This window comes from Ailuropoda melanoleuca, chromosome 1 (genome assembly GCF_002007445.2).
Source record: "Ailuropoda melanoleuca isolate Jingjing chromosome 1, ASM200744v2, whole genome shotgun sequence".
In the NCBI taxonomy this organism is placed as follows: Eukaryota; Metazoa; Chordata; class Mammalia; order Carnivora; family Ursidae; genus Ailuropoda; species Ailuropoda melanoleuca.
In genome coordinates, this window is record NC_048218.1 from 195,194,942 (window position 1) to 195,212,486 (window position 17,545).

A 17,545-nucleotide genomic window follows, 5' to 3' on the forward strand; every position below is an offset into this window, starting at 1 on the left:
ATTGACCCACTATATGGAAACTAAGACTCACTAAGTTTGGTATTACCCACTACGTTTTAATATCTACACCAATAATCCATGGGATCTTATCTTCACAGTGTTCTTAAACACCAAACAGATCAAATATCTTAACCACATTTTCATTAATAGATAATTCTTATTAAAAAGTAATTTTCAAAAGAATGACCAAAATAATTATGTATTAAACAGAGACAAAAACTCAGGAACAGACATAGTAGAGTCTTTATTAATAAATCTACTGTATATAACATTTAAGCTACAAATTGTAAATATGGTAACAATGTTCCTCAACCTTAGGCTTCATGATTCAACACTATGTGTGTACTTAGTTTCTTTGTGTCAATTTTACCACTTCTTGATTATCTCCTGTTTTTTTCCTCCCTTTTCCTGGTAAATAACATATATGTGGTGATGGATGGAAAAAAATTGAGGAAACAAATTTATACATTTCTTTCTCTATTACCTGGTTACTTCTTGGTGGTTATTCCCCCTCATACTTGTGTCATTTCTTTACTTTGTGATCACTACATGCATTCATTTAACTTCTCTTAGAGACTTACGGCATTGACCTTGGCCAATTTGACTAATACGTAACTTGATATAAAAACCTCTCCTTGTAATTTGCAACTACTCCAAAATTACATTTTATTCTTTTCCTAGAATTTATCTATAGACCTACTGTTCCTACAACCTTCCCAAATAATAAGCTCTCTCAAGGAAAGCTTTCTGTGTGCACCTTTCCATGTGTGTGCAAAGTATTCTTTCCAAACACTCTTAATTTGATAACATTCTCACATACTTAAAATCTTGGCTAATATGTTCTGCATATGACAGAATCAAAGCTTTGTGAAAGAGTCTGGCTGAGGTATCATTAATCCTTAATAGTTTTCAAATTAATTAACATCATTATTTTTACCACATTTTACTTTAGGCTCTTAAAAGTATAAGGCTGTTATGTTTCCTATAGCCAACTGTAATGGATTATAAGATGAGGTGACTCTATTGGTTTTCAATCTTTTTTCCACCAGATCCCCCAAGATAAATGAGACTATTAAGTGGCAAAAGCAATGACCCTCAGGTTGTACACAGCAAAGTCTCAGGGTTGATGAGTACGGAAGAGCTTGTTTTGAGAAGCTTCCTGGCTGGTGGAGTTTAGAACTGCACTCAATATTCCAACTGGATGCACACCAACTCAGCACAGGGCTTCAGAGCCAGAATACCTGCTTCAGGGAGTTCAGGCTGGTCACACGTTGTGCTGCATCAGCATCTCAAATCACATCTGAGCTATGGCAGTAGCTCTCAATGAAGGCAGCACTCAAGGGAACATTTGGAAAATCTGTGGGAGCTTTTATTGGGGGAGGTTGTCAAAGGGACTGGGAGGCGATACTTATGTTCAGTGGATGGGAGCCAGGAATGGCTTACAATGCTCCGGCTAGTCCTGCACAATAAAGAATTGTCCTGCACAACTTTTCAATGTTCTACAAGACATTCATGTAACTGAGAAACTATTTATAATTAAGTGAACCTAGAAACAAATTCCACGTTATATATAAACTCAGAAGTAAGTTCCCTACAGTTTTGACATACGTTGAATTTATAGGAAAGGAAATAATATGTAATTAAGGGAAGACTACAAGTGCTTCGTTCAGAATTATACCAAGAGTTATTTCAGAAAAATCACATCATTTGCTTTTCATAGTATCTGGACTGCCAATACATATACCTTTAACAATCTGCCTTTGTAGGTGTCACACCCACAGTGATTCTGCACACACATGCAAGCATCTTACTATTTTATTGCGTATTTAAAAACAGTACTCCCCAAACTTGAATATGCAAACAAATCATTTGAGGACCTAGTTAAATTGCATATTCAGATCTAGTAGCTCTGAAGCAGGGCCTGAGTTTACATAATAAGCACCCAGGGGATACTAATCTACCAGCTCAGAAACCACACCTTGAGTAGCAAGGTTCTAGAGTAGTGGTACCCAAAATTTTACATGTAGAAATAGCCTTTTTATAAATTATTTCCCTTTTATTCCTTTTATTTATTTCATGAAATCACTTCATAAAAGTCACACAGTATTATATTTTAAAAAACGGGTACTGGCTCTGATAAGGTTGAAAACCACTCACTTATGGAAATAGTTTCTGGCCAGTATTTGGGTATAACACCTTCAATACAACATGAGACTTGTATATAATTATACTGACATGTCACACTGGAGCCAGAATGATTATTTTCAAAGCACAAATCTAGCCATGTCCCTGTTCTTAAGAACATTCAACAGGTTCCCACTGACTTTAGAATAAAGTGCAAACTCCTTCACATGGTTAGAAAGCCCTTCATTATAGGTTACTACTTACCTCACCAGCCTCATCTCTCACCATTGCACTCTAATCTTCCAGCCAAAAAAATCACTTGCAGACCGAGATCTTTCTCATCCTGAAGAATTTGTACAGTTCCTGCACCAGAAGCACTTTGCCCCAAAGATAATGGAAGAGTACATACCTCCCCAACAAGATCGGGTGCTCTCTCTTGTGCCTCCACAGTACAAAGTACTTCTCACGCTATATTATACTGTTAATTTGAAAATAAGCAAGGACTACTTTTGTACTGGTGTATATTCAGTGTCTTACATACTGCCCAGCACACTGTAGGTACTCAATAAATGCTAACCGAAAAGTAACTGTGTTAGCACTGAACAAAAAGAATTACATGGATAAAAAACACTGGTGGGTCCCAAAGTATTAGCAAATGGCCTATGGCTGATAAGAAATGGATGCCCAGCCAGGCAAGGGAAATTCAAATAATTTAAACTTTCTATATTAAGTACTCCAGATTCTACCTAAACATACAACTAGCAGAACAGTATTCTAGTGATTAAGAAGTATGGGGAGTAGGTAAAGCACCCTGCATATCACCACATTATCCATATATGAAATCCCACATATTTACTTCACAGTGAGCCAGCTTTAATACTAATATAGAATACACAAGGCCACATGACAGAATTATAAATGCCCAATGGCATGCCTAATGTTTAAAATGTCTTCCTATATATTCTTTGGGAACATAGTCAAGTCTTCATGGATACTACAGAGAAAATAAAAAACTTGGTAAGCAGACAGAAGGATGAATGGATAAATTAGGGGAATGGATGAACAACAGACCAATTATCAGTGTAAAATACCCTGGAACAGGACCTTTAAAAAACTGGTGGGTTGGGAAGGGGGTGGTTGCTAGTTTTGGCTCTGCTGTGAAATAGCTGTGTGATCCCAGGTCACTTAACTAAGTCACTTAACCTCCCTATGCCTCAATTTCTCATTTGTAAAATAACATGGTTCTGTCTTTAAAGTCTTTTAGTTTCAAACAAGCTGCTCTCTCGAACCACCACATACCTGGACACTCCTGTCCTTATCTGCTGCCTAGCCAATCTCTAGTAATTCTTTTTTTTTTTTTTAAAGATTTTTATTTATTTATTTGGCAGAGATAGAGACAGCAAGCGAGAGAGGGAACACAAGCAGGGGGAGTGGGAGAGGAAGAAGCAGGCTCACAGCAGAGGGGCCTGACGCGGGGCTTGATCCCACAACGCCGGGATCATGCCCTGAGCCGAAGGCAGATGCTTAACTGCTGTGCCACCTAGGCGCCCCTAATCTCTAGTAATTTTTAATTATCCTTTCCTCTGGGAGGCTTTTGTGGATTTCTATACTAGCCAAGTTCCCCACTGTTATACGTTCCCCCCAAACTCTGTACTTCCCTGTTTATAAATGCCCAGCACACCTACAAGTACTTAAATTTAGGGTGCTTGGGTGGCTCTGTCAGTTAAGCATCTGCCTTCAGTTCAGGTCATGATCTCAGGGTCCTGGAATTGAGCCCTGCGTTGGGCTCCCTGCTCAGCACAGAGCCTGCTTCTCGCTCTCCTCCCTGCTCATGCTCTCTGTCGCTCTTTCTGTTGCTATTGCTGATGCTCTCTCTGTCTCTCTCTCAAATAAATAAATAAAATCTTTAAAAAAGAAAAAAAAAGGACTTAAATCCTGTCTTACCAATAGTCTGTAAGTTAGTTAAGCGTAGAGACTGTGACTGGCTAAATTATTTTATCTCCAACATCAAAGTACCTAAAACATGGTAAGTACTCAAGAGTTAATTCATAAAATGAACGAATTAGGTTCCAGCAAATCTGAAATTTTAGGATTTGGAAGATGATCACTTCTAATCACTGCCTCTAACTACCTATCATATCTTCTAAAATAGTTTTTTTGCGGAATGCCCAGGTAGCTGAGTCAGTTAAACCGGAATCGGAATCTGGCTCCCTGAGCAGGGAGTCTGCTACTTCCTCTTCCTCTACTCCTCCCCCACTCGTGCTTGCTCTCTCTCTCTCAAATAAATAAAATCTTAAAAAAATAAAAAAATTTTTATTGATCAATAAATGAATACATTTGACAATTAATCTTGGTATTAAGTTTTCTGACGCACAAAAGTTATTTTCAAAATAAGCTTGAATTTTTCCTAAGCTCTCTTGTTTTGCTAATCAGAATTCATCAAATATCAAATTGTTCATCATCCAAAAATAAGTAAATAGGGGTCTTCTTTGACCTGAAAGTTACACTAACAACTTGAAACCAAGTTTTCTAATAAAGCCAACTTTAAATTTTCCAAACTGAAAAGATTACACAATACATTAAAAGAATTTGTTATATTATTATTTAGAAGTGGTAGGACAGAATACAAAAAACACTGGTCTTTGCTCTTCCTAGAGTTTCACGAGAAATAAACGAGAGAAATCAATGTTTAAAAAAATTCACTGTCCTCTCACCAAGCAACAATGATTTCAAAAGTATAAAACAAGTAGAATGTTTTTTGTTTTTTAAAATATTTTATTTATTTATTTATTTGACAGAGAGAGAGACAGCCAGCGAGAGAGGGAACACAAGCAGGGGGAGTGGGAGAGGAAGAAGCAGGCACCCCAAGTAGTGTTTTTTTAAGGTACATTTAGATTCATGATAAAGTACCTTCTCTCACTAGTCACCACCTAGATTAATTTTTTTCTGTGTAATAGTTCTTCAGATTAATGTTACTTGAGTCATGTCATTTGAGATGGAAATAAGAAACCTCTGTAAGTAAATAAAAACAAATCAAAGAATCTCAAGAGGAGGTAGGAAACCTATAATCCAAAAACCAGACTGAGACTATGGTTAATTTTAGCCAGCTTTCAGGTGCTGCTCCCCATGTACCTCCAGTACTACAGGTGACAGGATCCAGACAGGATGTGCTAACAAAATCAAGTACATGCATTTCCAAGAGTTGTCAGATCAAAATAATAGTCCCATTGGTTTACCAGAATAGCAGTTTCAGAAATGCCAAAGTAGATTCTAATCAGTAAGATTAATAGGAGTAAATAGAGACAGATAAAATAAAAAAACTTGCAAAGGCAAGACGTGCCCTCTGATTAGAAAAAAAGGCAGAGTTGAAAGGGGAAGACAGAAGGACTGGTGTATAAAGTTGTAGTGGTATTCAAGAAAATGGTCACAGGGGAAGTAGGATTCTGCCTGCCGGAGGAATTAAAAACAAAAAGAACTGGCTGCTGAAGTTGAGTCATAGGCCTAAAACGAGCTCTCATCCTTAACAGCTCTTACTGAAGTCTTTTCCTGTAGAACTCTAGATCAGCCCCCTTTGGCTTTGGAAAAAACCTGGTCTCCTGAAGGATTCATGCCGCCCACTAATGCCAGTATCCCCAGACTTCAGACCAAGTAATTCTGGAGTTGCCTCTGTGTTTATTGCCAACGATAAAGGCTTCTTACTAAGGTCTCCCTGACTTTCTCTTCTCCTGATCCTGAAGCCCTTCAGAGCCTCAATTACACAGTAAACTCATCATTAATATATATTAATCTCTCTAAACTGATTTTTACAAAATCAATTTTTAGACTCCTTAAATTTCCTTCCACTGGGGTCTTTGCCCACTTAGCCAAGTCTGAAGAATCCCATCTCCCTAAGCACATTCACTATAATCCTCCCTCTTACTGGTACCATGACGACGAGGATTATTCCAAACCCTTCTCAGGGAGTACTTCTGGTAGATCCCCCAAATCCAACTCTATCCTACTGAAGCAAACACTCTGGCTGTCAATCAGCTTCTACCTGCTCTCCCATCAATCTAGTCAGCCCCTCCTAATACATCAGAAACTGAAAATTAGCAGATGTACATCCAAGGGCATCAGGGAAAGTTATAAGCTCAACATTACTCTTATAATGCAGGTGATGAAAGGCAAAAAAAAGGTAATGAACAAAAGGGTTAAGGCCTCCCCTGCATCCAAACAAACGACACAGAACCTGGTCCATTATTTTCCTTCATCAAATTCTTTCCCCAAAATTGGCTTAAAGTGAATGAATAAAGAATGATGGTATAGTGTAGGAGCAGGTCTATAATCGTTCAATAAGAATCACTATGTGGGCAGGATTAAAAAAAATACAGATCTCTAGTGGGTTCATGTAACTGCATGTCCACTGTGATCCTTATATAGCTACAGAAAAGAGGAGAGAAACCAAGTAGTCATGTCACATGTTAGCCTGAATAGCAAAATGGAACCATTATCCAACTTTCAAAGATTATTAGCACTGAAGGAGATTGCAGAGATCTAGTTCAACTGCCTCGTTTTGCAACTGAAGAAAATGAGGCCAAAAAGATTAAGACACTTGCCTAAGATCACAAATGGTCATTGGGTTCTTAGAGATAATTAAAAAATCATTTCCCATTCTCTCCTAAGTTTTAATAATTTCAGGGGAATCCTGCAAATAGGGAAGATCAGCTGTTATTTCCAAATAAGAGAGGCAAAAAAGAAAAAAATGTCAGGTTGAGCAAGAAAACAGAAGAGGACTTACCTCTGGGTCTGCTAGGCGCTGAGAGAGACCTACAACAAAGACGAGGTTTTTTTGTACAACACGTACACTAGCCAAATGTTTGCGGTTTTCTGATATTTTCTGTTTTCTCTCATTCTGTTTCTGTTTTTTCTCATTCTTTATCCTTTGCAATTCTTCCTGGGAGAGTGGTTTATAAACTGCTGGGTCTTCTGGATATGGCTTTAAGCACAAAACAAACATAGAAGTTAGCATTAAATAAGGAAAGAAATAAGCTACACGAATAACCAATTTTCATTCTGGATAACGGGTATGCAGTTATTTATTACAGCTCTCTTTTTTTTAAATCTTTTAATTGCTTAAAATATTTTTATTTAATAAATTTAAGATAAAAGTTTTAAAAATACTTATTTTTTTAGAGCTTAGCACAAACTACTTTTAGTACTAAAACTTAAAACACTGCGAAAGGTTAAAAAAAATACAATCATGGTATTCCCTATCGCATCCAGCAGAGTTGACAGGAAAAGAAAGCTTCCAGGGTGCTGTGTAAGTGGCAGAGTATAACTTATCTCATCTAAACATAGGTTTATATATTACAATCTACAAATATTTAATGAAAACATACTATGTGCTAGATTAATGAAGTACTTATTCTTTAATTCACTGTCAATCTAAAAGGAACATAAATGGGCAAATAAACAATTATCCATAGATACTCTGGCTTAGGAGTTTGACTTTAGTTTCCAACGCTTACTAGACACGTGGACTTAAGCAAGTTAATGAAACTCTATGCCTCAGTATCCTCAATAGTAAGATGAAAATGATTTAAAGGCTGGTGTAAAAGTAAAATAACTCTTATAAAGCCATTATTATCATGAATAGCACACAGTAATCCCTCAGTAAATACTAGCAATTATACTGCTACAATTTTTTTCCCTTTCTTGTCATTACAATATTGTTTTCATTCCTACCACTAATGCTAAGGCTACTGGTGGCCTGAATCACACTGTCTGGCTTTGCATCTTGGCGCCTCTTTACTATGAGAGACCTTGGCCATAAGTTATGTGACCTGCCTGCCTCAGTCATTTCTCCTGTAAAATAGGAATCACGGTAATTTATTCAGAGGGTTTCTGTATGAGTTAGAAAAGCTATACATTTATAAAGTGATTAAAACTGTGTCCTACACATAAGCATTCCATAAGTTATTTATTATTACTACTAGTAAAAAATAGGGACGCCTGGGTGGCTCAGTTGGCTAAATGTCCGACTCTTGATTTCAGCTCAGGTCATGATCTCAGGGTTGTGAAACTGAGACCAGCACTGGGCTCCATGCTGCGTGTGGAGCCTGCTTGATTCTCTCTCCCTCTGTGCCCCCCCCAAATAAATAAATAGTCAATAATAAATGAAAGATGGGACACATTAAATACAATCATATCTAAGTGGATATGAAGAGATCCCAGAAATAGGAAATTGTGCCTATCAGAATATAGGAGTAAGGACTAACAGAAATGACGTCTTCAAAGGTAGGAACAAGGTAGAGTGGAGACACTATTCAAAAGCCTGAAATCTTGCTATGCTTTTAAACATAAAGGTACTTTCATCTTTTCATATGTAAGCAAAACACAAAAACAAAACCCCTCAGATTTGTGAACACACTCAGATTAATGCTGAAGGCAATTAAGAAAGTGAGACTTCTCTTTATGTTCCTCAGCTTCTATTGGTCTCCAAAAATCCTGTTCTTAAATATTCAGACATAATTCTTAGTGGTCCTGGAGGACGCAAGCACCCATACCATCTGATTTCCACATTTAAAAATCTGAATAAAAATAATAAAATAAAAATCTGAATCTTCCAGCTAATTGGTCGTATTTGGCACACTCCAACTTACTTGTGATAGGAGGCATATAAAACAGCTGACTTGGTAAACTCATGTGACTTTTGCATAACCCGAAGTCTTTCTCCAGGATAAAATATAAAGCTAAGTAGTGCACATTTTAGGTGCTCAATAAATATTTGCCAAATGAACGCCAAGCTACTCTCTAAAACAAAGAATTAAGCACGGTTAATTTCCCTTTTAAAAAAATCTTAACTTTTCAAGGTTCCAGAAAAAGTTGGAAAAGCATACACTCCATGACAGCTGCTCTACCACACACACACCGCCATAAATACCTACTCTACAAACCCAATGACAGAAAATTAATAAGCTGATACAAAGAGATGAGCAAGGGAGAAAGTCTAAATATGGGAGATGAAAAACACACATGGTTTACTTTTTGACTGAAACATGTACACTAAACTTAATTTTCCAGGAATATAGCATCAAATGAAAAGTACAAGCAGGAAATTTTTCTTTAAATATGTTATTGTGTGTTATATATCAAACTAAAGCAAAATATGGCACCTGTGGAGAAGCAGTTTTAATGTGTAAAATATTTTTAATAGTGTTAATTTGACGATAAATTGCCAAACTATTAATTACGATGGTTTATAGTCTCTAGTGTGATCACTTAATTTCTTTCATGTGTGTAGTTATAGTCCCACTTTTATTTCTAATGTATCTTTACGCTTTTTCTCTTTATTTTCTGATCAGACTAGCCAAGAGTTTATTTTATTGTCTTTCACAGAACCAGCTCTTATATTGAAATACTACTTTTTTTTCTATTTCACCAAATTCTGCTTAATCCCTGCTTCTGCTGTCACAATGTTTACTACTCTTTTTTGGTTTCTTAACCTAGAAAAAAGCTAATCTATTTTTTGTTCTTTGTTTTCCAATAAATACATTCACAGCTTTAACTTTTCCTCCTCCTAGAAACAATGAAAAATACTATATAAAGTTTTGTTTTTTAACTAATATCTTAGAAACAATAATGATCTGCAGTGGGGGAGTCCCAAGCCAATTTCTGTATGAAAGTCAGAATTCAGAGAGTTAAGTGTAAAGTCTGTGTAACAACAAATGGGGAGGAAGGGTCAGCATTCAAAGCCCAGGGCCAGCCCAAGGTGAAGAGTCTTTGGGGAGCTCAACCCCATGGTAAGCTGAGACCTAGCCTGTCCCCAAAAGGCTCTTTCAGTTTCAGGATAAGAACAAACTACAGAGAGGTCAGAAAAAGATAAGAAAAATGGGGATAGAAGAAAAACATCCTGAAGAAGTTGCTGAAACCAACCGTATGGAAGATTTGCATCCTAGAGACCTAAGACCTTTATACTTGGCCCCACCAGCAACCATTATGTTGGAGGCATCCCTACTGGCAGTGTTCATAGGATCCAGCAGAAGCCAAATCAAATTTTCTCTAGAGGAGGCCAAATCTACCTTGGGCCTTGGACAACCCTACAAATAATTCAGTGACAAAAACCAGGAAGCAGGCATAAATATAGCCAAGCACATAAAGAAATAAAACAACAGGAACAACCACCAGTAGAAACATTCCTCACAGACTCTGGCTAGTGGAATCATTAGACACAGATTTAAAAACAATAATGCTTATCTATTTAAACAAATATATGATTTGCTGCCAAAAAAAAAAACCACACCACAAAAAACCCCTCAAATATATGATAAACTTGAAATTAGGAGCAGGTACAAAAAATATATTTAAAATACATGAAACATGAAAAGAGAACATTACTTCTAGAAAGGCAAAATGTTAAAACTCAATAGACATATTTATATTTAGCAAAACACTGGACCTAAAAAAAAATCAAACATAAAAAGATCAAGAGAAATCATCCATTAATGCACTAAGAAAACAAACAGAAAAGAGATTAGGAAATATGAAAAGCAGTGAAAACAAATCTGAAAAATATGTAATTAGAATCCCAGATAGAGAAGAAAGAGAAAAGGCAGTATCTGAAGAGATGATAGCTGATTTTTTCCCCCAGAATTAATGAAATTCACCAAGACACAGATTTAAGAAGCCCTATAAACCCCAAGCAGGATAAATAAAAAGATATACCTAACTGAATTATTTTTGGAACTGGTTAATACTTCCACTGTAGCCTAACAGTCGATTTTTATGCTCACTGCACTTGTATTTTAAAGTTCTGTACTAATCTGGGCTGGCTGGCTGGCTGAGTTGGAAAAGTATACGACTTCTGATCTTGGGGTCATGAGTTTGAGCCCCACATTGGGTGTAGAGATTATAAATAAACAAATTTAAAAAAATAAAACAAAGGTTTGTATTAATGTGTACAAAGTTGTGTGCATGTACAAACACACACATGCTTGCTAACTGTGTTATTCAAATTTTGCATTTCCTGGGATGCCTGGGTGGCTCAGTCAGTTAAGCATCTGCCTTCAGCTCAGGTCATGATCCCAGGGTCCTGGGATCAAGTCCCACATCAGGCTTCTTGCTCAGTGGGGAGCCTGCTTCTCCCTCTGCTCACCACTCTCCTGCTTGTGCTCTCTCTGACAAATAAATAAAATCTTCAAAAAAAATTTTTTGTCCATTTCCTTTTTTGGGGTCTATTTCATCTATCAAACTCTAAAATACAGAAGTTAGAATTCTCTCCATTATGGATATGGATATAGTTTCTCCTGGTATTTATATCAGCTCTATATACTTCAAAGCTCTACTGTTAAGTAAATAAAATTCCATGACTTTATGGACATTTAGCAATTAAAAACATTCCTCTTTTCCCTTTTAAAATGTGTTTGATCTTAAATTTGATTATGACTAATTGACCAGTTCTATTATATCTTCTTTACTGTGATTTCCCTAGTTTCACTGATAATTTCCTACATATGTTCCTAGTCAAACAGTTCTACAAGGTTTACTGGGGAAGAGAATAATCTCTCATTTTCTTTCCCTGAATCAGTTGTCTTTACCTAGAATTAATCCTGTTAGACTCTTTTAGATCACTGTTTTGTCATTTACTATCACATCATTAAATAAGGTGCTTGTATGGCTACTTCTTGCTTTTTCAATTCTACGTATTATCACATTATACAAGTTGACAATACAGCTTTCTTTCGACCAGCCTAACCATACATCCCAAGTCTATTTTCTAACCTTTCACCTTAATTTTGCTTAGGTCAACATTCACAATTACATTATTATAAAGTTCAAATGTTACTTATACATTTTTACCTTCAGCCATGACATAGGAGATAGTAACAGACCAGGCCTACCAACATAAACAACTAGAAAATGAGACAAAATATATGAAATCACTGTTTTCAGACAAACAATATAGATAATGAACAGCAAATCTGTGACTGCTGAGAGAAAAAAAATGAGAGAGATGAAAACCACTGAGTGTCTATCCTAGCTTTCTGCTCTTCCAGCACTAGTTTACTAGACCCTGACTGGGTCCAACAATCACATTGAGCAGAGGGGAAAGTGATCAAAACCTGAAGAGGCTGACGCAACTGAAATTTATGGGGCAAAATATCACAAAGCAGAAACCAGTCCAAAAAGAATTCCAGAAATTTACAGAGGAATCCTGTGATAGCTAGTTACCATAGGCAGCTCGCCAATAAAGACAATCTGATAGAGTTCAGGTCAATAATGAACTTGGGGAGGAAAATAAAAAAGAAGTAATACCAATCACATGTAAACTTTCTCAGAATACAGAGGACAAGGAAACATTTCCTAACGCATTTTATGAAACCAGTATTACTTTGAAACCAAATCTAAGAACAATATAAAGCCACAAATAAATACCTCTCATGACACAGATATAAAATCTTTCTGAAAACATTAGCAAATTTAAAAGAAAAAGGGTAATATATCATGATCAAATGAGGTTTATCCTTAGAAGGGAAGTTTGATTCAAAAATCAATCATCCAATATCACCAGTTCGACAGAATGACAGAGAAAACACATGATCATTTCAAAAGAAACGGCAAAGGCATTTGATAAAATGCAGCACCCACTCGTGATAAAAACTCTCAGTAAGCAAGGAAAACATCCTCAACCTGATGAAAAACCATCTACAAAAAACTCACAGCCAGTAACATACTTGTGAAATACTCAATGCCTTCTCACTAAAACTGAAAACAAAGATAATTGTTCTTAGCGCTTTATTCCAGTGTTCTACTGGAGGGCTTACCCAGTGCAATAAGGCAAGAAAAATAATTTAAAAACATAAAGGTTGGAAAAGAAGAGGTAAAACTGTCTTTATTCACAGAAGACACGGTCATCTTAGGAAAGCCTAAGGAATCTATTTAACAAAATCAATTATTCTATGTATGAACTAGAAAACGGAATTTTTAAAACATCACATGCTGAAGCTCAGGAAACATAAAATAGTTATAGATAAATATAACAAAACATGCTCTACAACTCCATATGCTGAAAACGACAGAACATGGTTTTATAAATGTTTAAAGCCTAGAAAACTGGAAAGATAAACCTTATTTATGAACTAGATGAGCCAACATTTTCAAGATGTCATTTTTCCTCAAATTGACCTGTTTATTCAAGTTCAATCAAAAGCCGAGTAGGTTTTTTGTATAAAATTACAAACGAATTAAAAACTTTATGTGGAAATGCTACGGTCTTAGATGTCCACAATAAATTCTATAAAGAATAACACAGTTGAAAGATTTATCATACTAGATTTGAAGACTTAAGAGTAATCAAGACAGTATGGTATTGGGATAAGGATAGAAACAATCGTCTGCGGATGGACGTGGAAGAATTCTAGAAATGAACTTACACATTTATGAGCAACTCCTTTTTAAGAAGAGCTCAAAACCATTCAACAGTGAAGAGATAATCTTTTCTACAAATGATACTGTAACAATATATCTGTATGGGGAAAAAAAATTTCAACCCCTACAACATATCTGAGCCATTGTAGCATAACATGATTGCTTTTCATGTACAGTTGTTTTGTTTCCCCTAGTGTTAACTGATTAGATCTATATACGTTTATTACTAATTCAACCATCAAATCTCCTCCAAATGTTCAAATGGCCTCATAACACAATTCTCTTTTAAAACACCAAGTATTCCCTCAATTTTATCTTTTTGTAGAAACCCCTCTCATGCAACTTTCTGATCTGCCACATTCTGTACTGGCTGTCCTCTTTCCCATCATCTCAGGAATCCCATCGCACTGCTCCTCTATTTGATCACCTCTTTCCTTTATCCCATGTATTCTCTTTTCTTCATTCCTTCATGTTGATGGGGCATATTCTGCAGGAGATTCCTGAGAGAGAATGCATGGAAGGTAAAGAAAAAAAAATTTCGAGATCTTTCAAGTCTGAAATGTCTTTTCATGTACCTTCACACTTAATTAACATGCAGATATGGAGTTTCAGGACGAAAATAAATTCCTTCAGAAATATCTTCTAGCTTCAAGTCTTGCTTTTGAGAATTCTGAAATGATTCTGATGCCTGATCTTCATGTGTAGCCTACTTTTTTCCTCTTTGGAAGCTTGCAGAACTTCTTCGTTTTCAGTTTCTGTTTAAAAATAGAAAAGTTTGTGCCTGGCACTTGACAGGCCTTTTTAATCTGGAAATATATCCTTTGGTCTTGGGAATATTCTTCAATCATATTTCTGAAACAACTTTCCTTCTTTATTACTGTAGTCTATTTCTAGAACACTAACTTATTTAGTATTTGACCTCCTGGATTGATCCTCAAATAAAGTTATCTCTTCTCTCATATATTCTATCTCCTTTGTCTTTTCACACTACTTTTTAGGAAATTTTCTCAAATTCATCTCCCAACTCTTTCCTTGTTATTTCTGCTATATTTTAATTATTAGTAACTGTGTTTATCCTTCACTGAATTTTTTTAGACAATCCTGTTCTTGTTTCATGGATGTAATATCCTCCGTTATTTCTGAGATGAAAATAACAGTAACTTTGTTGAAGTTTTCATCTCTTTGGCCAGTCTGGCTTCCATGTGAGTCATTACTGTATGATGCTACGTCAGTACACCACCTGGGTTCCCACATCTGCTGTTTCTACCAGGTATTTTCTCCAGAAATGCTGCACTAAAAGAACGTACAAAGACAGTCTAAGGAACGACCAGGTAATTTATGCCTTAGTTTAGGAAAACACGAAGGTCTTTCTGATCTGTTTAGGCTCAGCAACTAGGACCAAAGAGAAACACTAAACTCTCTTGGTTTTTGAAGGCTGACCACCTCTCTGCTTCTCAAAGAGAAGCAAAGAGGCCCTTTACACAAACAAGCGGGTTTCATTTGTGCACCCAGACCAGGGCTTGCTTCAACCAACTCCCACCCTGCATCTCCAAATTTACTTAAATCATCTTGATTTGCCATTTCACAGAGTGGCCTCTGCAGGCCATCTCCCAGCAGGGCTGGGCTATGCGTACATGGCAGCTTCACGGTCTTCTCCAGGCATCGGGCAACACCTGAGGTTTTCCTGTGTTAACACAACCACTGAGGCTGGTCTACAGAGATGTAAAGACTTGCTGGTCCTTGACTGAGATGGGCAGCTTCATAACTACGTGTGCTAAGTGTGCTCAGCACACTCTGGCAAAGCTAAACCGAGACTCTGTGTGGCCTGCACTGTCTGCTCTCCATTACCCACTCCAGCCATGAGACAAGTAGGAGCAAGGTCTAGTAGTCAGAGACCAAGCAGAAGTTCTAGCAGTTGTAGTTATATTAAGTCAACAAGAAAACAAAAAAATTCCTCCTGGTCTGACTTAACAATAACCACTTCAGCTAAAGATTATAACTGAGAAACCATAAAGGAGGTTGCCTCATAATTCTTTAATAAGGATTTTTTTTCTTTCTACAAATGTTGGAGAGCTTTGGTGCTCATCCTTAGACAATCTCTCATCTTTTCTATTGACCCTCTCTTGTGATCTCATCTAGTATTACTTTATAAATAACATGCTATATGCTAACTCTCAAATTTATTATTTCCATACCAGAACCAAATTTTAATATTCACCTAACCAATTTTTCCATTTGGATTTCTAATAGGAATCTCAAACTTAACATGTCTAAAACTGAGTTCCTCATCTTCTCAAAAACCTGTTCCAACTGAGGTTTTCCCCGTCCCACTCAATGGCCATTCTTTACTTCCCTTACAGTCACCAACTCTTCTACTTGTCCTGTATAGTGGATATTAGACCTTATGAATCTTCTTATGTCTGGAAAATATTTTATTATGCTTTTACATGTGAATGAAATTAAGAATTCCTCAAAGTTATTCACTCTCAAAAATTTGGAAAAACAAATTTCTCAATTATTTTCTCTTTTCTATTGTTACAAAACAAAAACACCAGTATCAATTTTATTCTTGTTCCTTTGTAGTCTATGCACTTTTCTCCCATAAGCTTTGAGAACTTTGTCTTTATTCTAGATATTCTAAAATTTTACAGTTCTATTAATAGATGTTGATATTTTTCAGTCATCTTGTCTCCTACTCACACAGCCCTTCTAAGGACAACTGCTTTTCACAAGAAATTTTCTTCTAGTGGTTCTTTATTCCTTCCCATCCATTCTTATTTCACTGCTTCTGTAGCTTCTCTCAGCAGATTAGAACCAGAAGATCTTTTATGTTGCTTAACTTCTCTTTCATGTTTTTAAAAAAAAATCTTTTTGTACTATATGCTGCAAAAAAAAAAAAATACTCAGCAAAATCTTCCAACTTATTGATTTGTTCTTGAACTTTGTTCATTCTGTTCTTCAGCCTACCCATAAGATTGTTCATTTGCAAGATCTCTAATCTGCTCTTTAAAAAACGTTCCTTTTACATAGATATGCCATTCTCTTTTATTTGTTTGAGAAGCATTAACGACACTGTTAAATGTTTCTTTCTGTTTGCTTACCTCTGTTAGGTTCTTTTATTTACTGATTTTTGGTACTGATGTTGGTATTCCTGAAATGTCTGTTAATTCTCGGTTCTTACACATTTTTACAGTCTATAAATGCTATTTGTGTTTACTGCAGGATGCTCTTTTGTGACTGCAAAGAGGACAAACTGGTGGACAGAATATATCAATAATTCATCTTCTGAGTATAGGAGGTCTTAGTTCCTCCAGGGTAACTCCATCTACCTTAAGGCTCTGACCCAAATTTATAACCAGTGTTCCAGCTAGAGAGCATCTGTCTCTGCTACATGGCATAAAAGTTAGGTTGGATCCATGTCCTACTCCAATGCAACACTCACGCAACCACACTGATTTTTCACTTGCTTTTCATTCACATCCCTAAAATACATTAACCACACAAAAAAATATAACATATGCACATTATAAATATTATCTGTTATATATACTACATATATACTGTATATAAACTCAACAATTAAGTAGATCTAAACTTTTTTCGTTCATGTAATATATATTACATGCCCACTAGATTAAAAAAACAATTGGATAATGCACTGTCTTCTGAGATATAATCTCTCTGGTAAGAAAACTGAGAGATAAAATAAATATTCTAGGTATCTAAAACACATTCCTGCTTTCTCAAAATTTGTAGTAATGAACATAAGAGCTTTTTGAAATGGGTAAACAGAAAAGTTTAAGCCATACCAATAGAACTGAAAAATCAAGGGCAAAAAAAAAAAAATTAGATATTTGCATTAACCCCTACATCCCAAATAAAGTCCTTCAAAATAGAAATACGGCAATCCTACTTACTCTATTAAGTCACTCACTATACTATAACTGTTGTGTCCGCTTATTTAAACAAGACCCAGGAATAGTAAAAATCATAGAACTATTTAGAGTTAGAAAAG

The 17,545-nt window shown here is 36.1% G+C and overlaps 1 protein-coding gene across 6 annotated transcripts in view; it reads right to left on the reverse strand.

Annotated features, from left to right (window-relative positions):
- CNOT4 (CCR4-NOT transcription complex subunit 4) overlaps positions 1-17,545 on the reverse strand; it is a 137,062-nt gene that overhangs the window by 61,860 nt on the left and 57,657 nt on the right. For all 6 annotated transcript variants that reach the window (XM_011235241.3, XM_011235239.3, XM_002927618.4 and 3 more), the window contains exon 3: positions 6,902-7,099. In XM_011235241.3, the coding sequence (XP_011233543.1) occupies positions 6,902-7,099 (198 nt within the window). The remainder of the gene's footprint in view (positions 1-6,901; positions 7,100-17,545) is intronic.